Raw genomic sequence first — 27,057 nt, forward strand, 5'->3', positions numbered from 1 at the left:
AATCATCAAATTAATGGTGAGTTTAATAACAAGAGCCAGAAATAGGCCAGACTGAGTATTTCCCACCTGCTGAACTATCTTCACCTGTTGAACACTGGAATGGGCTATACTGCTTTAAGAGATCAGACTCTAATGGAATCTAAAAATACAAGATAAAAAGGAGCAAAAGAAGAGAAAAACAAGATAAGTAGATGACAGGTGACTGATCTCATCTTGAAAGTCATGATATGCCTTGTGTGTTCCTCCACCACTTGTTCCAGACTTGATCCAGACAGCAGGAATCACTGTTGCAGCAGCAATGAGAATAAACCCTATGACCTTTCCTCCCTCAGCCATGGGGAATCATATATGTCATGCACCAACCAAGATAGCATTACCACTGAGTCCTAAACTCATGAGCTTAAATTCTCGGCTTTGGTGGGCTAGCATAGTTCCTCACGAGTCTTCAATCTACGTACTGGTACTGTCTGGACCGGGCCTAAATGATTTGACAGAAGCGTAACATACATACACTTTTCCCTTTTTAAAATACCATCCAATGCTTGGATTTAAATTTCCCCTCCCCCACAACACACACACACACACACACACATAGACAGAACCCAAATCATCCCATCAACCCTCCCTAGCCCCCGGTTGCCACGGTAACAGCCTGTGCGGTGCTGACGGTGGATTGGTTGCTGGGGGCGACACGCTTTCCAATCAGGCATGTTACTGGGGTATTGCGAGCCCCCTCCTCACCAGTACCCACTCCCCACAACACACACACACACATACACACACACTAAGACAAATGGAGACATAATGAATTGTGTGTCTGTGTGTGCGTCTATAAGAGAGCTGTCATGGGGGACTTGGTCGTCTGCACTTGCCCTCTGTAACATACATTTAGGTCTGACATGATGGCATGGACTAGTGGAGGGCAGACGACACCACACACACACACACACACACACACACACACACACACACACACACACACACACACACACACACACACACACACACACCCTCACACACACACATATACAGTGTATCACAAAAGTGAGTACACCCCTCACATTTCTGCAGATATTTAAGTATATCTTTTCATGGGACAACACTGACAAAATGACACTTTGACACAATGAAAAGTAGTCTGTGTGCAGCTTATATAACAGTGTAAATTTATTCTTCCCTCAAAATAACTCAATATACAGCCATTAATGTCTAAACCACCGGCAACAAAAGTGAGTACACCCCTAAGAGACTACACCCCTAAATGTCCAAATTGAGCACTGCTTGTCATTTTCCCTCCAAAATGTCATGTGATTTGTTAGTGTTACTAGGTCTCAGGTGTGCATAGGGAGCAGGTGTGTTCAATTTAGTAGTACAGCTCTCACACTCTCTCATACTGGTCACTGAAAGTTCCAACATGGCACCTCATGGCAAAGAACTCTCTGAGGATCTTAAAAGACGAATTGTTGCGCTACATGAAGATGGCCAAGGCTACAAGAAGATTGCCAACACCCTGAAACTGAGCTGCAGCACAGTGGCCAAGATCATCCAGCGTTTTAAAAGAGCAGGGTCCACTCAGAACAGACCTCGCGTTGGTCGTCCAAAGAAGCTGAGCGCACGTGTTCAGCGTCACATCCAACTGCTGTCTTTGAAAGATAGGCGCAGGAGTGCTGTCAGCATTGCTGCAGAGATTGAAAAGGTGGGGAGTCAGCCTGTCAGTGCTCAGACCATACGCCGCACACTACATCAAATTGGTCTGCATGGCTGTCACCCCAGAAGGAAGCCTCTTTTGAAGTCTCTACACAAGAAAGCCCGCAAACAGTTTGCTGAAGACATGTCAACAAAGGACATGGATTACTGGAACCATGTCCTATGGTCTGATGAGACCAAGATTAATTTGTTTGGTTCAGATGGTCTCAAGCATGTGTGGCGGCAATCAGGTGAGGAGTACAAAGATGTGTGTCATGCCTACAGTCAAGCATGGTGGTGGGAATGCCATGGTCTGGGTCTGCATGAGTGCAGCAGGTGTTGGGGAGTTACATTTCATTGAGGGACACATGAACTCCAATATGTACTGTGAAATACTGAAGCAGAGCATGATCCCCTCCCTCCGGAAACTGGGTCGCAGGGCAGTGTTCCAGCATGATAATGACCCCAAACACACCTCTAAGACGACCACTGCTTTATTGAAGAGGCTGAGGGTAAAGGTGATGGACTGGCCAAGCATGTCTCCAGACCTAAACCCAATAGAACATCTTTGGGGCATCCTCAAGCGGAAGGTGGAGGAGCGCAAAGTCTCGAATATCCGCCAGCTCCGTGATGTCGTCATGGAGGAGTGGAAAAGCATTCCAGTGGCATTCTGTGAAGCTCTGGTAAACTCCATGCCCAGGAGAGTTAAGGCAGTTCTGGGAAATAATGGTGGCCACACAAAATACTGACACTTCAGGAACTTTCACTAAGGGGTGTACTCACTTTTGTTGCTGGTGGTTTAGACATTAATGGCTGTATATTGAGTTATTTTGAGGGAAGAATAAATTTACACTGTTATATAAGCTGCACACAGACTACTTTTCATTGTGTCAAAGTGTCATTTTGTCAGTGTTGTCCCATGAAAAGATATACTTAAATATCTGCAGAAATGTGAGCGGTGTACTCACTTCTGTGATACACTGTACGTACAGGCAAACGGGTACAAAGAGGTAGAGAGCGCCATCTACCTGCTCCACCAGGCTGGCTTCTTTCAATCACACACCTGACTAGCATGAGATGAACATTTTCTATTCTCATTGAATTTGACTGAAATTTTACGCAATATTTGCACTGACTACGATTGTAGCCACATAGTAGACACATAGTGGTTGCAGTTAACATATAGAATACCTTTGTAGTTCTACAATTACTGACTGTAGTCCATCTGATCTCTACATACTTTTTTAGCCTGCTATCACTCTGTTCTTTAATGGTCAGGACCACCACAGGACCACCACAGAGTAGATATTATTTAGGTGGTGGATCATTCTCAGCACTGCAGTCACACTGACATGGTGGTGGTGTGTTAGTGTGTGTTGTGCTGGTATGAGTAGATCAGACACAGCAGCGCTGCTGGAGTTTTTAAACACTGTGTCCACTCACTGTCCACTCTATTAGACACTCCTACCTAGTTGGTCCACCTTGTAGATATAAAGTCAGAGACGGTCGCTCATCTATTGCTGCTGTTTGAGTTGGTCATCTTCTAGACCTTCATCAGTGGTCACAGGACGCTACCCACGGGCGCTGCTGGCTGGATATATTTTTGGTTGGTGGACTATTCTCAGTCCAGCAGTGACAGTGAGGTGTTTAAAAACTCCATCAGCACTGCTGTGTCTGATCAACTTATACCAGCACAACACACACTAACACACCACCACCATGTCAGTGTCACTGCAGTGCTGAGAATGATCCACCACCCAAATAATACCTACTCTGTAGTGGTCCTGGGAGAGTCCTGACCATTGAAGAACAGCATGAAAGGGGGCTAACAAGGCATTCAGCGAAACAGATGGACTACAGTCAGTAATTGTAGAACTACAAAGTGCTTCTATATGGTAAGTGGAGCTCATAAAATGGACAGTGAGTGTAGAAACAAGGAGGTGGTTTTAATGTTATGGCTGATCGGTGTAATATAATATAATAATATCATGATTAAGGTTGACACCTATGTCTTACAAAAATGGGACACTGTCATTAATGGAAACAATAATCAAACATGGTAATTTAAACATGATTCCGATTTACGATTCTTTTTCATCCTGTTATTACTTAAGTAAGATGAACATTTTATTTCTTTTTGACTGGCCTGCCAGATTCAAGAGACACGGTCTCATCTTCATCTTCCATCTCGCCAATAATAGATACAGCGCAATTAGCTATCGGTTAACTCATCACTCCACAAGAACCGCTGGGCAGCTGATTGCCTGATGAAAAAGAAAAACATGGAAAGCAACAACTGGATGTAACAGAAACTGCAACCCATTGAAAACCTGGAAAACCCGGGCAGGTGGGTACCCTAGCCATGATATACTGTATGTTTACTCAATACAGCTGTGATTGGCTAGTGTCTCTTTGATTAACTAGAAACATAGAAGGGGTGAAACGGCGGCTCGGTGGGTAGCACTGTCGCCTCACAGCAAGAAGGTCCTAGGATCGATTGCCAGGTGGGGCGGTCCGGGTCCTTTCTGTGTGGAGTTTGCATGTTCTCACGTGTCTGTGTGGGTTTCCTCCAGGTGCTCTGGTTTCCTCCCACAGTCCAAAGACATGCAAGTGAGGTGAACTGGAGATACAATATTGTCCATGACTGTGTAAGACTTGAACTGATGGATCTTGTCATGAATGTAACCAAACATGACATTAAAATCCTAATAAATAAATAAATAAATAGAAACATAGAAAAAACATGTCCTTCCCTCCTACCCAAACCAATTACGCTATTAAGAGTTTACACTGGGATTTGACTTGCAATTTCATGACAATACGACTTAGCTTGGTGCCAGCCTGAAGCTGGGGACATTTTCCCATCCTGTGATATGTTACCCATTTTTATGCTAGCAAATGAGGCCAGAAGTCAAGCAATGCCTAATGGGCCGTCTAATACACAGAAATTATGATACAAGCAGTCAAGCAGTCAACTACCAGCAGAGTGGTTGCAGATTGGATGCTGGATGTTCTTATTCCTAATACGTTTCTGATATATTCCTGAGGACTCACACAATCTCTGACCACAACAGATGGAGGCTCCTGCTATTTTTTTCCCTTTCTGGCACATTAAGCCGCCGTTAACCTAATCTGGAGCCGAGACAGCCAGGAGTGTCAGTTTGTTTAATCAAATAGTGTAGCAACCAGAGTAATGACTCCAGCTTCCTAGTGCACTTCGGGGTATTCCTTCTCTTAGGAATGGAGCTGAATGGACTGAGGTTGGGGAAGGGGGGGAGACTGAGCAAGAGCTTTTTAATGGCCTGTAGTTCACTGAGTTTCTCTCAGCATGGGATGGAAGTGAGTAACTGAAGGGGTATTTGGGTAATTGAGTGAGGTACAGCCCCCTGCATGATTTCACTAAGTATTTGAATAAGTGACCCTGTGAACACAATGGTGCTTAAATAACATTCAAAAGACATCAAAAGTAATATTGTAAAGATTTAATCCAGAGTGACAGATGTTGTTTTGATGACTCTTGTGCTTGATCACAAAAGATTAAACTCAATATGAACCCAAGAAATCATGGAACTGGTTCCCAGTTGTCTGTAAGGGCATTCATTAGATTTTGGTAAAGGACCACATGACTTTACTTCTATTTTGCCGACTTGGCAGTATGCTTGTACTGTGTTTCTTCTTGCATTCTCCAAACCCTAGATGCAGGATGGGTAAATTATAACTCATTAATATAGAGAATGCATTTCCACTTCAACACAACATTAGCCAGTGCATGTCATTGACCACTTTGATCATTTGCTTGCATAATTTAAGGAACTAGCTTGTTGGAAAGGTGGTATCTTAATAATAAAAGCCATAATTCTGCCATTGTTTGTGTTTCATTCACAAATTCATTGGTTGTGGGGTATTCGCAAGGTTCATAGCGTGTCTCTCTATTACCCCTTTTCCACCGACGCGGTTCCGGTTCCGTTCTGGTTCCCGAACTTGATTTGAACCGGTTCCACGTGTTTCCACAGAAAAAAGAAGTTTCAGACAGCAAACTTGCGTTCTAATCTGACACCATGAAATACTTGGTTTTTCAGGGTGAACCGTGACATCATCTGTGGGCGTGTCACAGTGTAGAGGTTTGAAAAGCTGCAAAACCACGTTTGCACTGCACTTTTATATTTTAAAGTGCACCCGATTCAATTTTCAGCCAGTTTGCCGCTGATATTTGCTGATATTTTCAAAGCGATGAACTGTGTGATATGACGTGGTAAAAATGGCCCGGACAGTACAAAAACCGCTTAACGTGAAAAATAAAGCGTAACGTGGCTTGTTGTACTAAAACAATGACCGAACGGTATTTGGGCAGTACAGAGCACTTATAACCAGTAATAACAGAGAAATTGAGTGTTTCTGTGTCAAACTTTTAGTACATTAAGCCACGTTACGTTTTATTTAGGTGAAGCTTTTTGTGGATTCACACGTATAACCACCACACGTGAAGTTAATACGGCTAAACACAGATACATGTGAAGCTTTTAGAGTGGATTTGATGGCTGTTTCACACAAATGGATGTTCGTGTCGTGGAACTTTACTGATGTTTTATCGCTCAAGCCGAGCGCTAAGCACTAAGCAATTGGCTATTTACGCCAAGAGTCACGGTGAGAGCGAAGCACAAAACTCGTCTCACGTCAATGAACTAAAGAAAACAACAACTGCAACAAACACGTCTACATCTCCTTATCACCAATAGAGCAATGCTTTTTGTATAAAAACGAACATCTGTAACAGCAGCACAAATGCTCACTCATAATCTACACGCTCTGCCATCATGTTACTACTCTTTACTTTTGTTGTGTAATGCCCACCATTGATGACGCAGGCTTGGTTCCCAAAAACTGGTGGAAACGCGGGTCGGTTCTCTACAAAAGACCAAGGTTCGAAGAAACCTGAACAGAACCGGTTCAAGAACCAGAGTTCTTTTGGTGGAAAAGCACTGTATGAGACTGGCAGATAAAAGGACATGGCCACCAACTGCACACTTTACAAAGGGAGCATGTGATAGCCTTAGTTCTCCATGGCCAGCTTGAGGGTAGTACAAGTAAAATATGGGGGTGGGGGTGAGTAAGATCATGACTGACCGAGTAAACATGTGAATGAATAAATGAATGAAGTGGTCCATGAGATATCCCATGTCCCTGTCCGTATTATTTAAAAGGTATTTTTTTTTATATTATTTTATTATTATTTCCAGCTCTGCCACCGTCTTAGCTTATCGCTTGTTAGGTAAAAACCTTAGGCTCAGGCTGTCTCCCCCTCCAGATGTGAGGATGACTCACTCTGTTTGGACGAGGAAAAAGAGAAGGGGCTCGTGGGAGAGGGTGGAGATATTGAAAGTTAAACCGATAAAGACATTCGAGTCCCCATCTGCACAACACACTCCACCTTACAGCAGCTGTGCTGAGCAGTGTCTGCCAGAATGTGTAATGGAGTCTGTTCAAAGACCTGATTACTCAAGTCACAGGGTAAAAACGCATGGCACGGTCAAAAAGATACCTAGATATCCTATCTCATCATAATTAAGGCCGTACCTAATTCTCGGCCGTGAAAATCGTGTCACGGACAGTGAAATGAGCCGTTTCCTGTGTAATATGCAATTTGCTGTGCCTTACGTTTACCGGTTAATTTGCACGGCAATTCAGTTAGCAATTACTTAGTCAAAATGTCCAAGATGACGAAGTGTAAAGCAGCTAAAAACACGACTCCGGTAACTGAGTTTGGAAAACTCCCAACCAATTCTGTGGACACAGAGGGGGGCGTGTCAAAACACGGATGAGTATTTTCGTTGCTTTATTAGCTTTACATCCAACCGTTAAGGTAGGCTGTGCTGTACATTGTAGCTTTCATTTCCATCTATTCTATCATTCAAATGTTATTTAATGACTGCCGTGAAATGTGGCACTTTTTTCCCCATGACTTTAGCAGGGCCCTAGTCATGATAGACAAAACATAGTGAAGCCACATACAGTTCAGGTCAAGAGTTTATGTAAACTTATAAGGGTTCTGTAGACTAATTTGGCCAAAAGCTTGTTGGATATCCCATTCACAGGTCTAAACATTAGTATGGAGTGTGTCTTCGCTTTGTGGCAACATCAGCCTCCACTCTTCTGGGAAGACTTTCCACAGAGGAACAAATTAAAGCCACCTACAGTAAAGACCAAAAGTTTACATAAGCTTGTAAGGGTTACATACACTAATCTGGCCAAAAACTTGATGGACATCCAACTGCAAAAACAGACTTTAGAATGGAGTTGTTTTGCTTCATAGCAATATCAGCCTCCAGTCTGCTGGGAAGACTTTCCACAACAGAAAAAATTAAAGCCTCCTACAGGATATCTTATTCCAAAAGCATAGTTATAAATATGAAGTTGGTCCTTGCTTCATAGCAGTATAAGCCTCCACTGTTCTGGGAAGAGTTTCCACAGAGGAACGCATTAAATCCACCTACAGTATAGACCAAAAGTTTACATAAGTTTGTAAGAGCTATGTACACTAATTTGGCCAAAAACTTGTTGGACATCCCATTCAAAGGTCTAAACATTAGTATGAAGTTGGTCTTTGCTTCGTAGCAATATCAGCCTCCAGTCTTCTGGGAAAACTTTCCACAACAGAACAAATTAAAGCCACCTACTGTAAAGACCAAAAGTTTACATAATCTTGTAAGAGTTATGTAGACTAATTTGGCCAAAAGCTTGTTGGATATTCTATTGCAAAAACATAGACTTTAATATGCAGTTGTTTTTTGCTTCATGGAAGTATCAGCCTCCAGTCTTCTGGGAAGACTTTCCACAACAAAACAAATTAAAGCCACCTACTGTAAATAACAGAAGCTTGTAAGGGCTATGTACACTAAATGGGCAAAAGTACAAAGACACCTGACTTGTGACAGTATCAGCCTCCACTCTTCTTTGAAGACTTTCCACAACAGAACAAATTAAAGCCACCTACAGTAAAGACCAAAAGTTTACATAAGCTTGTAAGGGCTATGTACACCGATTTGGCCAAAAGCTTGTTGGACATCCTATTCCAAAAAACACAGACATTAGTATTGGACATTAGCAGTTGGTCTTTGCTTTGTGGCAATACCAGCCTACAGTTTTTTGGGAAGACTTTCCACAACAAAACAAATTAAAGCCACCTACAGTGAAGACCAAAAGTTTGTGAAAACTTGTAAGAGCTATGTACACTGTATAGGCAAAGGTACAGAGACACCTGACTTGTGACAGTATCAGCCTCCAGTATTCTGTGAAAACTTTCCACAAAGGAAAAATTAAAGCCACCTACAGTAAAGACCAAACGTTTATGTAAATTTGTAAGGGCTAGGTACACTCATTTGGCCAAAAGCTTGCTGGATAGCCTGTTCCAAAAGCATAGACTTTAATAAGAAGTTGGTCTTTGATTCGTAGCAGTATCAGCCTCCACTTCTCTGGTAAGACTTTCCACAACAGAACAATTTAAAGCCACCTACAGTAAAGACCAAAAGTTTACATAAGCTTGTAAGGGCTAGGTACACTATATGGGCAAAAGTACAAAGACACCTGACTTGTGACAGAATCAGCCTCCACTGTTCTGGGGAGACTTTCCACAACAGAACATATAAAAGCCACCTACAGTAAAGACCAAAAGTTTACATAAGCATGTAGACTAATTTGGCTTGTTGGATATCCCATTGCAAAAGCATAGACTTTAATATGGAGTTGTTTTTTTGCTTCATGGTAGTATCAGCCTCCAGTCTTCTGGGAAGACTTTCCACAGAGGAACACTTTAAATCCACATACAGTAAAGACCAAAAGTTTATGTAAATTTGTAAGGGCTATGTACACTAATTTGGCCAAAAGCTTGTTGGATATCTTATTCAAAGGTATAAACATTAGTCTGAAGTTGGTCTTTGCTTTGTGGTAATATCAGCCTCCAGTTCTCCACTCCACCTACAGTAAAGACCAAAAGTTTACATAAACTTGTAAGAGCTATGTAATTTATATTGGCAAAGGTACAGAGACACCTGACATGTGTCAGTAACAGTCTCCAGTCCTCTGAGAAGACAGTCCACAGAGGAACACATTAAAGCCACCTACAGTAAAGACCAAAAGTTTACATAACATTGTTGGATCCAAAGCTTGTTTGATATCCCATTCCAAAAAACATAGACATTAGTATTATGTTGGTTTTTGCTTTGTGGCAATACCAGCCTTGACTTCTCCTTAAAGACTTTCCACAGAGGAACAAATTAAAGACCAACAGCTATGTACACTATATGGGCAAAAGTACTAAGATATCTGACTTGTGACAGTATCAGCCTCGAGTGTTCTGGAAAAACCTCCCACAACAGAACACAGTAAACCCACTTACAGCTAAGGCTAAGCTAAGTAGTTTATAGTTATGATGGATATGTATATTCTGGTAGTCTTGGTTATTGAATTGGTTGCACTTGAGGTTTAAGCGTGGGCATTTCTTTACAGAAAACATGGGCTTTATTGTTGACTTAAATTGTTAAAACGAAATAGCCTCCTAGTTCCAATATGAAACTAGGAAGCAAAATGAAAAGTAATGACTTCTATAAAGAAAAATTTACCAGATGAAAAGGAGGATCGATGGTGAAGTGAAGAATGAGATAAGGTTTGAGACCTTCCAGCTATGTTGCATTAAACATGAAGGCACAGCTGCAGAAACAAGCACGTAGAAAAACAGATTGCTCAAATCGGCAACACGGTCAAAAGGGAAATCCGATTGTATGAGCCAGTTGCGTGGGTGAAAAAGAAACTTCAGCATTTTATTCTTTTCTTTGTAAGCCAATGGCGTCAGGTGACTCATGCTCCTTATTAAACAGCTCCATATGGCTGAGCATGAGAAAAATGAAAGCTTGAAACCAGATGACATGAAGAAAACAGCTGGAAGGTTTCATCACCTCAGTCTGAGAGCAGGAGGAGGTAAAGAACCTAGGGGAGAGGTGTAATGTATTTAGCAGGCTTGTCCAAGCTAAGGGATTTTTTGATTTCCTTGGTGGATTTTGGGTACTGTAGAGAAAGAATGTAATGGTTCCAGTGTGAAGTTTCCGAAAATATAAAGTCACCCACCCTCTTGTGGCCATAACAGCTTCCACTCTTCTGGAAGTACTTTCCACAAGATTTTGGACTGTGTTCCTAAACACTGGTCATTTGTGAAAATCCAGCATCAATGTTGAATGTAAAGGCCTAACCTGGTGCCACAAAGTTGGATATGTACACCAATCAGCCATAACGTTAAAACCACCTCCTTTCAAAACTCACTGTCCATTTTATCAGCTCCACTTACCATATAGAAGCACTTTGTAGTTCTACAATTACTGACTGCAGTCCATCTGTTTCTCTGTATACTTTGTTAGCCCCCTTTCATGCTGTTCTTCAATGGTCAGAACTTACCCAGGACCACTACAGAGCAGGTATTATTTAGGTGTTGGATCATTCTCAACACTGCAGTGACACTGACATTGTGGTGGTGTGTTAGTGTGTGTTGTGCTGGTATGAGTGGATCAGACAAAGCAGCGCTGCTGGAGTTTTTAAATACCGTGTCCACTCACTGTCCACTCTTTTAGACATTCCTACCTAGTTGGTCCACCTTGAAGATGTAAAGTCAGAGACGATCGCTCATCTATTGCTGCTGTTTGAGTTGGTCATCTTCTAGACCTTCATCAGTGGTCACAGGACGCTGCCCATGGGGCGCTGTCGGCTGAATATATTTTTGGTTGGTGGACTATTCTCAGTCCAGCAGGGACAGTGAGGTGTTTAAAAATTCCATCAGCGCTGCTGTGTCTTATCCACTCATACCAGCACAACACACACTAACACACCACCACCATGTCAGAAACACTTGAACTACATAACTTGAACTACACCACGTCTTAGCAGTTGTCCTCCAACATGGAGTCAGCTTTCTTCCACATGGAGATGGTTTTCCATGTTATCTGTGAGTAAACAGGGTCCCCCGAAGATATATCCATCACAACTCAAATACTCAAAAGTTATTTGTCAGAGTACAGGGTCTCACAAAGATAGTTTGGGATTTAAGTTAAATATCCCATCACATCTCAAATTTAGATTATTCGTGGGAATAAAGGGTCTGTATTACAGGGTACAGGACATACAGGAAACAGAACATGTTTAAGTCATGTTTCCTCCAACACAGAGACATTTTCCCAGCATGATTAGCTTAAACTCCTGAGAGGATTTATAGTGTATTCTTTCATTCATGTATTCACTTCATTTGATTGGATCAGTTCTTTATTATCAATAATTATTATATAATTATTATTATTATTATTTATTGCTATACGAATAAAGATTTTTATCATTATTACTACACTGTAAACCCCAACAAAGGTGCCAACTCATAATATTTATAGGCATCACACTCAGAATCCCGTTTTTAGTCTGCCAAACTAAAAACATATGGGTATTGAGGACAATAAATTGGCTTATAGTTTATACGGGTATAATAATTATACATTAACAATGCCGTTGTGTCAAATATTTTGAGTTAATTGTGACGTTCATTACGTTTTGACGTCATTTACGTCCTGACGTCATTGTTTTTTGTTTTTGGTTGACGCACAAATTGAAAAAATTAAGATGGTTACCCGATGCGGTGGAGGTGAGAGCAGTGCAAATGCGGGCAAAACGTTATTAAATTAGGCTTTGGTCATATCATCATTTTGTAAGTATTTGTCAGGAACAAAGGCATTTATTGTTTGAGATCGTACTTTTTGAAAATAGTGACCGTAGTGGCTCAAAGTGGAGTTGGCGGGCTACCTAAAGTGAAAGTTAACGGTTAGGTCACATGTTGTTGGACAGAGTCGAGCTTGGTCAGTGTTCGACTGTGATTATTCTCATAAGTATTTTATCCCTGCTCGTGTTAAGCGGTCTAATCTGGTAAGTAAAACATTTTCATTAATCACCAAAAACGATAATGCAGCTTGTTGTAGTTTTCGAAGTATTTGCTAACTCTGTTTCAGTTTAGCTGGCTCATCTTTATTAAAAAGTTCGTTATTAGCAATTACTATTACTTAAAGGCTACCAGAACCAAAAAAATAATATTTTTATTGTATGTTTAGTACTATTGCCCATGCATTTGTGGAACCAACATGTTATTAAGTATTAAACGTAAGGTACCGATTTAAAATGTTTGTGTCATATGCAATGCATCCAGACCAATACAATATAATAACAGTCTTGTATTATTTCTTTCATATGTTGTAGGTTCAAGTGGAAGGTGCATGGCCTAGAATTTGAAGAAGCTCCCGAGTCTTGTGTAAATTCAAGTTTGATATTCTTTGATTATTTACTACATATAAGCCTTGATAAAACACACTCCTGACTGACATAATGCATTCATATTAAATATATGCTGTCTTTTTGTCTGCATCTGTTTTTAAGGTTGGCTGTTGGCACCATAGGTTGCTGCTCTGGTCGGTCTGTTTTGGTGAAAACTTAGGTTAGATGAGCCTTTATTGTAGGATTGTTGTATAATTTACCTTTGTATGTCAGGGGATCAAATTGTGTACTAAATTGAATGTGACTGTAAAACATTTATAGTTTATTTTTTAATTAGTTTTGGACTTCTTTTTTTGCAGGGCCATATGGGGTCTGACTGACAAACCTAGTGTACTTCTTCACTTCAACTGCTGAGGTACATATTGACTCTGGCATATTAAATATCAACACTTAGACATCACAATTATTGGTTATTAGCTGTATTTAATTTAAAGAACTCTTAGATACTATTTGCATTTTTTAAATTTCAGGATTAAATTTATTCAATGGAGTGGAAGTGCAGGCTTTGCTCTCTAACTTTAAACACAAGAGCAAAATTATTCACACACTACCGTCTGCATCATGGCAGTTATTCCAGAGTTAGTCCTTTGCCATGTCTTTACGACAATTGTATTTGCACATTTCCATCATTCAGTGCAATGAAAACTCATATTTCTCGGTATCACAACGATGCAGATAAATTTGTGCGTGAAGAGGCACAAGTATATTTCACATGCACTTTGTGTGACTTTAAGAAGCTTTTTAGTGAGGCCACACTTTTCAGTCATTTACGAAGCCATTTAAGAATGCATGAAATGGTGGAATGCCCTTTTAAAAACTGTAACTACCGCACAAATGCTTACTCATCATTTAATGCTCACAAAAGTAGGCAACATCTTGGTGGTTCGGACTTTGATGAAAATGTTGTCTCAGCAGTAAATGACGACACTATTGAAACATCTTCTGTTATGCATTCTGATAAAGGCCTTGCTCATTGTGAGGATACAGAGATGTTTGAAGATCTAGAGGATGATAATAGTCAGTGGGATCTTGATGATTTGAAAGCACAGTTGCATCTTAATCTGGCTTCTTTATTTTTAAAGATGAAAACGGTACTTCATGTTTCAGACATGGCAACTCAAGAAATAGTTGAGCATTTGACTCAGTTATTCACTTTGTCCCAACCTCTCATCAAAAGAACAATTGAGAATGTGTTTCAGAACCATAGCGTAGAAGCTTCTGAAACATTAGTAAATGAGATAGTTGGTTCTGTAATCAACAGTAACATTTTTGCCACTACAACAGCTAAAGGAGAGGTATTTTCCTCACACAAGAGACGCAAAACATTCATTGAGAAAAAATTTCCTTTTGTTAGTCCTGTTCAGTATGTTATTGAATCAGGGCACACAACAGTACATATTTCAGTTCTTCAGATGATTCAACAAATATTTAAACACACTGACGTTCTAGACAAAATGAGTGAATCAAAGGCAAGCCAAACTGGTCATTATGCAAGCCACCATGATGGCTCATATTTTAAAGATAATGACTTTTTTTCTTCAGAGGAGCTATGTTTACCTCTACTCTTGTACATCGATGACATTGAAATAGCAAATCCTCTTGGCACATCACGAAAAATTCACAAACTAAGCACAACATACTGGATTTTTGCTGATCTCCCAAGTAAACACAGATCTGCCTTGCATGTCATTCAACTGGCAACTCTATGTAAAGTTTCAGACCTTGACAGATTCGGGTATGAGAGAGTTCTTCGTCCTTTACTCAAAGACATTCGTACCCTTGAAGAAGATGGAGTATTCATAGAGTCTCTTGGGAAAGCAGTTCGTGGCAGTGTAATGTGTGTGGTGTCTGACAATCTTGCAGCTCATTCTTTGGCAGGTTTTGCTAAATCTTTTAGAGCCACTAATTTTTGTAGATTCTGTACTGCAACTCAAGATCAGTTGCAAACACATGAAGTTAGTGATGGGGAATTTACTTTGAGGACAAAATCGAGTCATGATGATGGTGTGCAAGCAGTGACGGAGGGACAGTGCCAGCAACAGTGTGGAGTCAAAAAAGACTGTGTTTTTAATCAGTGTCTAGAATATTTCCACACAGTTACAGGGTTTCCACCCGATGTTCTCCATGATCTGTTTGAGGGCATTGTACCTGTAGAGCTGGCCCTGTGTTTAGGCGAGATGATCCGCTGCAAATATTTTAGTCTTGAGGATTTAAACAGACGAATATATTCCTTTCCATACAAGCACACAGACAAGGTTGACAGGCCCCAACCTATCCCAAAAACATTTGTGGCAAAGCACACTATAGGCGGCAATGGCCACGAAAATGCAACTTTGCTGAGACTACTACCTTTGATTATTGGTGACAAAATTCCTGAGGGTGATGGGGCATGGTCTGTTCTCATGGATTTAAAAGACATAGTGGAATTAATGTTATCTCTGACATTTACAGAAGAAACCATTCAGTATTTGCAGTCAAAGATACAGGATCATAGACAAATCCTGCAGGAAGTTTTTCCACATTTTAAACTCCGTCCTAAACATCACTACATAGAGCACTACCCTCATCTCATTCGCTGTTTTGGACCCCTTGTTCACTATTGGACAATGAGGTTTGAGGGAAAACACCGCTTTTTCAAGCGTGTTGTTCATGACACACAAAACTTCAAAAATGTACTAAAAACATTAGCTACCAGACACCAGCACATGGTGGCTTTTTACCTCAGCTCTCCATCTTTTTTCAAACCTCACCAGCAAACCTCTAATGTCACATCTGTAAATGTCTCAACACTTCCTGATACAGTGAAGGAATATTTTAAAGAAAAGACAGACAGTTCCATCATTTACTCAACATCAAGAGTCAATATTGATGGTACTGACTTTAGTGTCGGAATGTTTGTAGCTGCTGGCTATGAGGGGGGTTTGTCACAATTTTGCAAGATTGAAAACATATTTCTAGTGGACAACCGGGTCACTTTTCTCACTCGAGATCACAAATCCGACTACATCGAGCACCTGCGATCATATGCACTTTCGGCTGGGAATTTAATAGTGCGAACCATATCAGAGCTCAATGATACTTTACCACTTTCTGCTTACACCATTGAAGGCCAACTGCTCCTAACACTGAGAAGATACATATTGGTGAACTAATAGTTTGAAGCCTGTAGTGCCTTGCAGTCTTTTGGTGGCATATTTCACTCTTCATTCATAAGAAAAAAGACAGTACATTTGTTTTCTAAAAGTGTTCAATGGTCACTACTTTTGTTTATACAGAAGACACGTGGAACGACAATCAAGATGACTGCCCCCCAGAAGTTTTTGCTGCGTGTGAATGTGACTACAGATAGTGCATGGAAGCTAACACTAACACAGCGCCCAGCATCTATAGATGAATTAAAGAGAATTATGCAAGAAAAGTTTAAACCCAGACTGGATGGTGTTGACTTTTCTCTGCAATATGAGGACCCTGACTTTGATGGGATGCTGACTGTTCTTACAAATATTGAGGAATTACCAGAGAAAGGAATGCTAAAAGTGGTCCGATCAGAAAGTGATGATAACTCGTCATTGGCAAGCTCAGACACAGAGATACTACCACACGTGCCCCTAAACGATCGTCAGAAGCACTGGCCCAACACTTTTGTTGTCCCGGCTTTTTCTTTTGATGTAGAGCATGTGCTCGAAGAAGGAAACCAGGTGTATAGAGAGTATGGCAAAAGATTAAAGTTAACCCGATCTCAAACTCACTGTGTTCTGGATAAAATGGCTGAAACAATCTATAGCTACAAACCATACCCAAATGAAAGTCAACTGGCAAAGGCAGCAGAAGCCCTAGTTAATGCCCATCCTTGTCTCACAGAGCACGGTAGTCACATTCCTTGGTATGGCTGGAAAGTCCGCTTGGCGCACAAGATGGGGAATTATCGAACAATAATGGCCAAATCTGGCTGTGCAGAGGTTGCTGTCAACACAGGCAGGAGGAGTAAAAACAACCCTGACAGTGCCCATCCTCATTCCAACATCAAGAAAGCCAGACGTTCTGAAATCAACTTTCTTCCTAACTTTCCTAAAGGGGAGAATCAGACGTCCCTTGAACAGATGAGATTACAGGTAATGGAAGAAAGTGAAAAGATGGAAATAAACCAGATGTTCATAGAAAAATGCATGCAGACAACTTTTGCTTTACGACGCCAAGAGATTGTCAAGGGAGATCTACTGGTAAAGGATCTTTTGATCAGATGGCCAGCACTGCAGACTGAGTCACAGGTAACATTTTTTTTTATATTGAGTTGTGTATGGCCATTTGTTCTACAAGTAGTTATCTATGTGTTTGCAGGTGTTTGCTGAATTTCACCGTATTACCAACGTGAACCTGAGGAACACGTTCTATGCAGAGTTTGATCGCCATACACCGACATTGATTGGATTGTACAGACAGAAGGCATCACGCACCGGCAAGATAGCAGAGTCGCTACAGAAGATTCTTCGAGCCTATGACATTCAGGTATGTTCTGTTTTAGTGGTTTATCTGTCTTTTAATTAAGTGTTGGGTGTGCCATAGGACTGTATGTGTTGTTGTGGCATACTTTAATTTATGTGCATTTGTACCAATCCTGTTTTATGTTTATATATTTATATACTGTATATGTGTGTGTGTGTGTGTGTGTAGTTCCTTCCACTGTTCTTTGCGTGCACGTGTATAACCCTTCTTTCCTTTTATCGTTTTTTTTGTCAATTTAGGAAGAACAAGACATCCATGTGAGACGCATCTTGTCTCTCCGTGCACTTTCCATCTACCTACGAGAAGATGACTCGGACCTCTTTAAAAGCTGCAATGTATGAATTACTTATAACACCTTTCTAGTTAGTTTATAGATGTACTTAAATACTGGTAATTATTATTGTTAACGTGGCTCTAATTAGACCACTTATATCTTGCAGCAAGACGGAGAACCAGATGTCTCTGAGTGTCCTCTTGCTCTCCTCACTGCTTCTGAAGACATATTCACACCTGGCGATGTCTCTGTTGTTGTTGAAGGGAACATTGTTATGAGTGAAATTCCAAAAATGCTTGATGCATTCTTACTGTTGTTTGGCCTGATTTATGTGTTCAATATCGAGTATCCAAAAAAGCTTGAAAACACGTTTACCTTTATCCAGAAGATTATGGTTTGCCTTGATGATCAAACGGCTCTGAAGCCATGCCTGCTTACTCTAAAAAATGAGCTCTTTAAAGAGTAAAACAAGTTTCCAGCTCACTGTTACTGCCAGTGCTGTCTGCAATTTTTGTATACAAAATATTTGTTACTGCACGATGTGCCAACATTGTTTTCTCAGGGTGCTTTTTATAATTGCACTTTATTTAAATGCACTTTGTTTTTTTTGTAAAAGCAGAGTACTGGCAAAAACATAAAATGTTCAGAAAAATATTTATAAAGGTTCAAGCTAAAGTGATTTTTTATTTACATTTTGTTTGTTAAACAATTTACTCTGTTTGCAAATGATTTGTTTTGCAGCCAAACCAAAAAACTGTTTTCAACCATTCAGTATTTGCAGTCAAGATCAGGATCATAGACAAAAAGATGGGCAGTGACCAAACATTTTGTTAATCATTTTTATTTATGGTAATAGTTCACTTTGCAGCCAAACCAAATGTTTTGTTTTAGAAACCTGACGTTACAACACCCTGGCATTGACATGTATAGTGCCTTGTTGCTGTATGAGCCTGTTTCACAGTACTTCCTCCTGAAAGATTTATTTCTATCAATTGTAATTTTGGGCCAGTTTGGTTATATTTTGTTGACAAGGAAAAATACTGGTTGTTAGTTCCATTCTCACCATCACACTAAATTTTGTATTAAATTAAATTTTTTATTAAATAATTTAATAATTCATGTTTAGATCTCGGCCAGGATGGACCTTACTAGGATAAAACAAGGACTGAAGTTAGAACTAATAAATAAAATTGGGATATGATTTCTAAATTACTGCATTTCATGCACACTATTAATTGATAACCTAAGTTTTGTTAGGTTGAAAGAATGTTGTGAATATTATCACAGAATATTGTGAATACTGTGAAGGTCTGATGTTTAAAAATGTTTTAAAAAGCAATATATTTTAAATAAGTTCCTATTTTGATCTGCCCATGGTTTTTTTTTTTTTTTTTACTTTTAGTACCATTAATGTTTTGAGTTAATTGTATTTGTAAGTGGTCATGTAATAACACATTAACTGAGTTTCGAATTATTATATTGTAGGTCTAGTAAATCTAAATGAATAGTGTTTTGCAAGTTAAAAGTATTACAATCTATAAACATTATGTATTGAAAGTAACTATAAACTTTAAGTTAATAAATGCTAAATTTTTAATTAATATTAAACACAACTGTGACTCAGGTGAAAGTATAAATTTTAAGTTCTACTTCAATTAAAAAAAATAAAACATTAACTTAAAATTTATTAGGTAATCAGTTACGACAAAAGTTTTGAGTTCTGTGAACTTATTTGGTTTTACAGTGTATCGTTGTTGTTGTAGGAGGAGGAGTGATGATGATGATAGCTGGGATTTATTGCCACGTCAGCACGATTACGGCTATATACGTGGCATGTCAAGTTTCTGTTTCATATAAGGTTGATAAAGTTTTTAGAGGGAGGGGTGTGGCTTGGTACTACCATTATTTCTTTTATTACATAAGGAGGAGGAGTGTCCATATATTTTGGCCACATGGTAGAAGAAACCCAATACTCTCAACTTATGCTGAGAAGATAATGTGTCTGAGTGGTCACATGTAATCCCAAGAACAACCAAAAACATTCTGCCCTGAACACAGTAAACACTGTCAACAGTCAGCTAAGCTTTACATCAAGAAAGACACCCCTGCTCCAAAACTGAAGCTTTAAACTTGACTTTAGATGACCACAGATTTCAAGGACAAAGAAAAAAAAACATGAGCAGGGGGCTTTCAAGTCTGTGGTGACCAGTCAAGCGTCTTCTGGTGGCAGACCTGTTTTTGTGTTCTTGGATTACTGACCATCTGTACAAATTTCCTGCCAGCGTAAGATGACAGTTTGGGATTTGTTGTTAGATGACCGTTTCATGTACTTTGTGCTTAAAGATAATTATTTGTGAAAATGATCTTGTGCCTAATTATCTTTAGGAATGATTTGAAGTGATTTTTTAATTGGGAAAATCTAAGATCTGCTTTGTGAGATCTGTACAATGCCTCATAGATTTTCCCATTATAATTTTATGACAGATATTTTCATTACAAGTGTATGTAAATTTTTTTACTTTGGAAGTTTGGGATTAGACACCTCTGTTCCTGGCTGGCTAAGTTTAATAGTTAATCTTTATTGCAATGACTAGCCAGAAACAATTGCACTGTTTATTGATATCATATGCATACGCATACCTTTATTGTCATTATACAAGTACAAGATTCAGTGTGATCTACTTAGAAAACAGAATATATATGTTAGCACCTGTTAGTGGGTGGGATATATTTTACATTTTATCCTCAAAGTTGATGTGATTAAAGCAGGAAAATGGGCGAGCGTAAGGATTTGACAAGGGTCAAATTGTTATGGCTAGACGACTGGGTCAGATTACTCCAAAACTGCAGCTCTTGTGGGGTGTTCCTGGTCTGCAGTGGTCAGTATCTATCAAAAGTGGTCCAAGGAGGGAACAGTGGTAAACCGGTGACAGGGTCATGGGCGGCCAAAGCTCATTGATGCTCGTGGTGAGTGAAGGCTGTGCCATGTGGTCAGATTCAACAGACGAGCTACTGTAGCTCAAATTGTTGAAGAAGTTAATGCTGGTTCTGATAGAAAGGTGTCAGAATACACAGTGCATCACAATTTGTTGTGTATGGGGCTGCAAAGCCGCAGACCAGTCAGGGTGCCCATGCTGACCCCTGTCCACCGCCGAAAGTGCCAACAATGGGCACGTGAGTATCGGAACTGGACCACGGAGCAGTGGAAGAAGGTGGCCTGGTCTGATGAATCACGTTTTCTTTTACATCACGTGGATGGCCGGGTGTGTGTGCGTTGCTTACCTGGGGAACACATGGCACCAGGATACATGGCCGGCGGAGGCAGTGTGATGCTTTTGGTAATGTTCTGCTGGGAAACCTTGGGTCATGCCATCCATGTGGCTGTTACTTTAACATGTATCACCTACCTAAGCATTGTTGCAGACCATGTAGTCAGGAAATAGGATAAATACAGTATATACTAGTAGTCTAGTGGAGAAGTATGCAAAGTGCATGGACCATTTTCTCTGCTTGCATAAGATAGCTATGTGAGATGGCAAATGTGACAATAATAAGAAGACTGCTATCATCCAGTGTGAACATAAAACATCCTTCCTTGCGGCAGGGAAAATATTTCAATATCCAGAGTCAAAATGAGGGAATCTGGGAAGTAACTAAGATTCAAAACGGATATCACATTCTGTCTGAGAAGTTCATTTGGATTCAATTAAACCCAAGTGAGATTTATTATTCCTCCATGACATTTTCAGTTTAAGTCACCTTGTTACTCCAAAATGACAAGCAATATCAAAACTGTAGCAGAAGCTAGCCAATTAGAACACAAAACTTGTCTGTGGACTGTATAATGAGACAGCTAGATACTAAAGGACACCAACAGCTACTGCCAGGGCTTAAATGCTGGAGGGAACCACAATGCAAAGGAGTCTGAACTGATGTCTAAAAGAGAAGTTTATATAGGAGAGCCTAGTAATTAGCTAAAATTTACACCGATCAGCCATAACATTAAAACCACCTCCTTGTTTTTACACTCACGGCTCCACTTACCATATAGAATCACTTTGAAGTTCTACAATTACTGACTGTAGTCCATCTGTTTCTCTACATACCTCCTTTCACCCTGTTCTTCAATGGTCAGGACCCCCACAGAGCAGGTATTATTTAGGTGGTGGATCATTCTCAACATTGCAGTGATAATGACATGGTGGTGGTGGTGTGTTAGTGTGTGTTGTGCTGGTATGAGTGGATCAGACAAAGCAGCGCTGCTGGAGTTTTTAAATACCGTATCCACTCACTGTCCACTCTATTAGACACTCCTACCTAGTTGGTCCACCTTGTAGATGTAAAGTCAGAGACGATCGCTCATCTGTTGCTGCTGTTTGAGTTGGTCATCTTCTAGACCTTCATCAGTGGTCACAGGACGCTGCCCACGGGGCGCTGTCGGCTGAATATATTTTTGGTTGGTGGACTATTCTCAGTCCAGCAGGGACAGTGAGGTGTTTAAAAATTCCATCAGCGCTGCTGTGTCTTATCCACTCATACCAGCACAACACACACTAACACACAACCACCATGTCAGTGTCAGTGCAGTGCTGAGAATGATCCACCACCTAAATAATACCTGCTCTGTAGTCGTCCTGGGAGAGTCCTGACCATTGAAGAACAGCATGAAAGCGGGCTAACAAAGCATGCAGAGAAACAGATGGACTACAGTCAGTAATTGTAGAACTACAAAGTGCTTCTATATGGTAGGTGGAGCTGATTGGTATATACAGACATTTAATACTGCATTATCTGGTCTTTATATCCACGTTGTAATACTGAGTGAGTCATATACATTCTTTGTATAGGATGAAAGAGTGGACAGTCTTCCACTAGACAGCTGAACATTTTGATCTTTTCTCTGTTATGTTTTCTCCTCAGGGTGAAATCAGATCAGATATGAATTTGTGCAGTGGGAGAAATGGGCAGCAGAATGCCAGAAATTACTTTCACATTTCACATTTTTTCTGGTCATCCATCACTTTGGTGTCACCTCAGACCACTAACCATGAAAAAGAGATCTGTATTGCCTGAGGGAAAAATCGACGCTGACACTGGATTGAATGTGTCTGGGATGTTGGGTATGCTGTCTGGAGTCCAGTTGTCTCTTTCAAGTTCAAGTATGTGAAATATAAGATGAGTAGGAATGGCTGAGAGTCACTGTGTTTATAGACAGTTCATATGTGTTATAGATACGTTCAGGAGGCTTGTAACAGTCAGCCATCCAATACATAGTAATATTTAATAGGAACAACATTGCTTTATGAAGACTTCTGAATATAATGATTTGTCCTGCATTTAATTTTAGAGAAGGCAGGTAGGAAGCATTTTTATGCTTGACAGTAGGTATAGTGTCATTGGGTTTGAAAGCCTTAACATTCTTCCTCAAAAATCTTTTGGCTCACTGGGGTCCAATAACTCAAGCTTTCTTTTATCTGACCACAAAATCTTTCTCTAGACTTTGAAAGTGTCAGTTTGGGGTTTGTTCCAAACCTTTGTGCATCTAACGACATGACATTGCTTATAAATGGCCCCAGCTGACATTACTGACTTCTGAAAATCTATTATCTGCTTTCTATCATTCACTTCAAAACAAAATTTTAAGACCATCATGACATACATGTGATGACATACACGTGAAACCATGATAAAGTTTAGACAGTTATTGCAATATGAAAATGCTGAAAGTGTAAAACATTAGTAGACCAATATTAGAACCCTGAGGTATACCAACATTAAAAGAACATGTTTTGTTTTTAAGTATTGTTTTACATGTACTTAAGTGTTGTGCCTCAAAGGTATACACAATATTAAAAGGAATACCATAAATGTAAGAATTTATATGAATCTTATATCATAGTATCAAGCAGATAGTAAATACACTGATCAGGCATTATGATCACCTTCCTAATATTGTGTCGGTCCCCCCTTTGCTGCCAAAACAGGCCTGCACTGTGTATTCTGACACCTTTCTATCAGAACCAGTATTAACGTCTTCAGCAATTTGAGCTACAGTAGCCTTGGCCCATGACCCTGTCGCTGGTTTACCACTGTTTCTTCCTTGAACCACTTTTGATAGATACTGACCACTGCACACGCGGGAACACCCCACAAGAGCTGTTTTGGAGATGCTCTGACCTAGTCGTCTAGCCATCACAATTTGGCCCTTGTCAAATTCGTTTAAATCCTTACACTTGCCCATTTTTCCTGCTTCTAACACATCAACTTTGAGGATAAAATGTTCACCTGATGCCTAATATATCCCACCCACTAACAGGTGCCGTGAAGAAGAGATAATCAGTGTTATTCACTTCACCTATCAGTGGTCATAATGTTATGCCTAGTCGGTGTATAACCCTTCTCTTTCACCAGTACAACTTTATGAAATGCTCTCATTCAAGTCTTGAATGGTTTGTGGTGGAAAGTTAAAGCTATAGCAGTGGATTCATTAACTGCTCCATCCCAATTAGGGTCACAATGATTGGTGGCAAGACTATATTTTTAACAGAGCAACAATCCTACATGGATCATCACACATTTGCGTACTTATTTACATCCAGGGTCAATTTAAAACAGCCAGTTCACTACTAACCATTCATCAAGTTGCATTTTGGTAAAGTGAATGTAGTTTAGCTAAAGCACATTTTACTAACAAATTCACTTTTTGTAGTGCCAACTACTCTAGGATTGACACCATTTAAAAAACAAAGAATAGAAACAGAATGGCTGCATTGCTGTGGGGTTTGTTGTTTCCGCTTGTGTTTAGTCCATTAGTGACGATGTAAAACTTCTTTGTGTTCAGGTCACTGCTCTAATGGGAATTTGCCCTGAGCTTTAACTTCATCTTGGCCACAGCACACATCCCAAAACCGGCAACAACTTTTACAGTACCCAAGAAAATACCTTCAACAAGCGAAACCTCACACTAGCGTACTCATTCAGTCGCTCTCACACGAATTCTTTGCTCTCATTGTGTTTTTCTCACTCACTCGGTCATACAGATCAACTCACTCAATCACTTTCTCTCTCCCACACAAAAGCCTTAAGAGTGGTGTCTCCGCCTGCGGGGTCCACAGATAAAGGAATAGAAGCTCTTTGTACTCCTCTGTTCGCTGCTAAGATGGTGCATTCCTGGCATGTTTTAGCATTAATCGGGCCCTCACCCTACCCATAATGCTCTGGGTGAGAAATGCATTCATGGAAGAGAGAAATATACCAATGCCCAGTGGGCATAGCTGTGAATACAGGGAATGGATTGTAAATGATGCTGGGTCATTACGGCGCCACGTTGGACTGAGAAAAGATCCACCACACGCATACAAAGAAGCTGAACAGATACGTTACAATAGCTAATTGGGCATACATGAGAATATTGTGCTTTTGGGCTATAAATGATTTTTGCAGCTCTTCATTTTCTGTGATTAAATAAATAGAACTTATTTACTTATTTGTCTAAAACAACCATTACAAATCTCTCAATTTTCAAAACTCTGGGAGATCACATAAAGAACCCTTTAGAGAACCCTAAGTTCCTAAATGTCATTTGATTGCCATGAAACAAGTAATATCATGGCCCAAAATCAGCATATTAAACCTAACTAAGGCAGCTGATCACATGGTCAAAGACTCTCAAGTTTCTAAGCCCACTGGCTACAACTGTTGGCGCTTCCCTTTGGATGCACCACTAATTTGTATTTAAATTCCTACAATTTTGCAACATTGAGACCATGTCAAAAGTGCCCTCATGCCGCCGCTCAGGTGGCGCAGTGGTAAAAACACACTCTAGCACACCAGAGCTGGGATCTCGAATACATCGTATCGAATCTCAGCTCTGCCATCCGGCTGGGCTGAGCGGCCACATGAACAGCGATTGGCCTGTTGTTCAAATAGGGGTGGGGTGTTATGCCAGATAGGGACTCGTGGCTGATGCAACTACGACCTCTGCTGGCTGATTGATGGCGCCTGCACGGAGGCATGGAAGGAGTGTGTTGATCAGGGTGTGTCTCTTCGTACCCAGGGCTGTTTCACATACAGTGTATCACAAAAGTGAGTACACCCCTCACATTTCTGCAAATATTTTATTATATCTTTTCATGGGACAACACTATAGAAATAAAACTTGGATATAACTTAGAGTAGTCAGTGTACAACTTGTATAGCAGTGTAGATTTACTGTCTTCTGAAAATAACTCAACACACAGCCATTAATGTCTAAATGGCTGGCAACATAAGTGAGTACACCCCACAGTGAACATGTCCAAATTGTGCCCAAAGTGTCAATATTTTGTGTGACCATCATTATTATCCAGCACTGCCTTAACCCTCCTGGGCATGGAATTCACCAGAGCTGCACAGGTTGCTACTGGAATCCTCTTCCACTCCTCCATGATGACATCACGGAGCTGGTGGATGTTAGACACCTTGAACTCCTCCACCTTCCACTTGAGGATGCGCCACAGGTGCTCAATTGGGTTTAGTCCATCACCTTTACCTTCAGCTTCCTCAGCAAGGCAGTTGTCATCTTGGAGGTTGTGTTTGGGGTCATTATCCTGTTGGAAAACTGCCATGAGGCCCAGTTTTCGAAGGGAGGGGATCATGCTCTGTTTCAGAATGTCACAGTACATGTTGGAATTCATGTTTCCCTCAATGAACTGCAGCTCCCCAGTGCCAGCAACACTCATGCAGCCCAAGACCATGATGCTACCACCACCATGCTTGACTGTAGGCAAGATACAGTTGTCTTGGTACTTCTCACCAGGGCGCCGCCACACATGCTGGACACCATCTGAGCCAAACAAGTTTATCTTGGTCTCGTCAGACCACAGGGCATTCCAGTAATCCATGTTCTTGGACTGCTTGTCTTCAGCAAACTGTTTGCTGGCTTTCTTGTGCGTCAGCTTCCTTCTGGGATGACGACCATGCAGACCGAGTTGATGCAGTGTGCGGCGTATGGTCTGAGCACTGACAGGCTGACCTCCCACGTCTTCAACCTCTGCAGCAATGCTGGCAGCACTCATGTGTCTATTTTTTAAAGCCAACCTCTGGATATGACGCCGAACACGTGGACTCAACTTCTTTGGTCGACCCTGGCGAAGCCTGTTCCGAGTGGAACCTGTCCTGGAAAACCGCTGTATGACCTTGGCCACCATGCTGTAGCTCAGTTTCAGGGTGTTAGCAATCTTCTTATAGCCCAGGCCATCTTTGTG

At 40.6% G+C, this 27,057-nt stretch overlaps 1 protein-coding gene and 1 long non-coding RNA gene across 3 annotated transcripts in view; one reads left to right on the forward strand and one right to left on the reverse strand.

Annotated features, from left to right (window-relative positions):
• Positions 1 to 27,057, reverse strand: part of LOC134314345 (uncharacterized) — a 101,133-nt gene that overhangs the window by 60,872 nt on the left and 13,204 nt on the right. The window lies entirely within an intron of this gene.
• On the forward strand, positions 12,374 to 18,484 carry LOC134314344 (uncharacterized). Of its 2 annotated transcripts, XM_062994922.1 has the most exons (8): positions 12,375 to 12,633; positions 12,961 to 13,012; positions 13,138 to 13,195; positions 13,335 to 13,390; positions 16,311 to 17,303; positions 17,374 to 17,541; positions 17,778 to 17,873; positions 17,979 to 18,484. In XM_062994922.1, exons 5-8 carry the CDS (start codon positions 16,335 to 16,337, stop codon positions 18,276 to 18,278), a joined length of 1,533 nt encoding a protein of 510 aa, XP_062850992.1. In that variant the 5' UTR covers positions 12,375 to 12,633; positions 12,961 to 13,012; positions 13,138 to 13,195; positions 13,335 to 13,390; positions 16,311 to 16,334; the 3' UTR covers positions 18,279 to 18,484. The 2 variants fall into 2 exon arrangements, 1 of the variants encoding a protein (XP_062850992.1); XR_010012372.1 differs by lacking the exon at positions 16,311 to 17,303 and having other exon boundaries at positions 12,374 to 12,633.

The sequence above is a fragment of the Trichomycterus rosablanca genome, chromosome 5 (genome assembly GCF_030014385.1).
Source record: "Trichomycterus rosablanca isolate fTriRos1 chromosome 5, fTriRos1.hap1, whole genome shotgun sequence".
Taxonomy (NCBI): domain Eukaryota; kingdom Metazoa; phylum Chordata; class Actinopteri; order Siluriformes; family Trichomycteridae; genus Trichomycterus; species Trichomycterus rosablanca.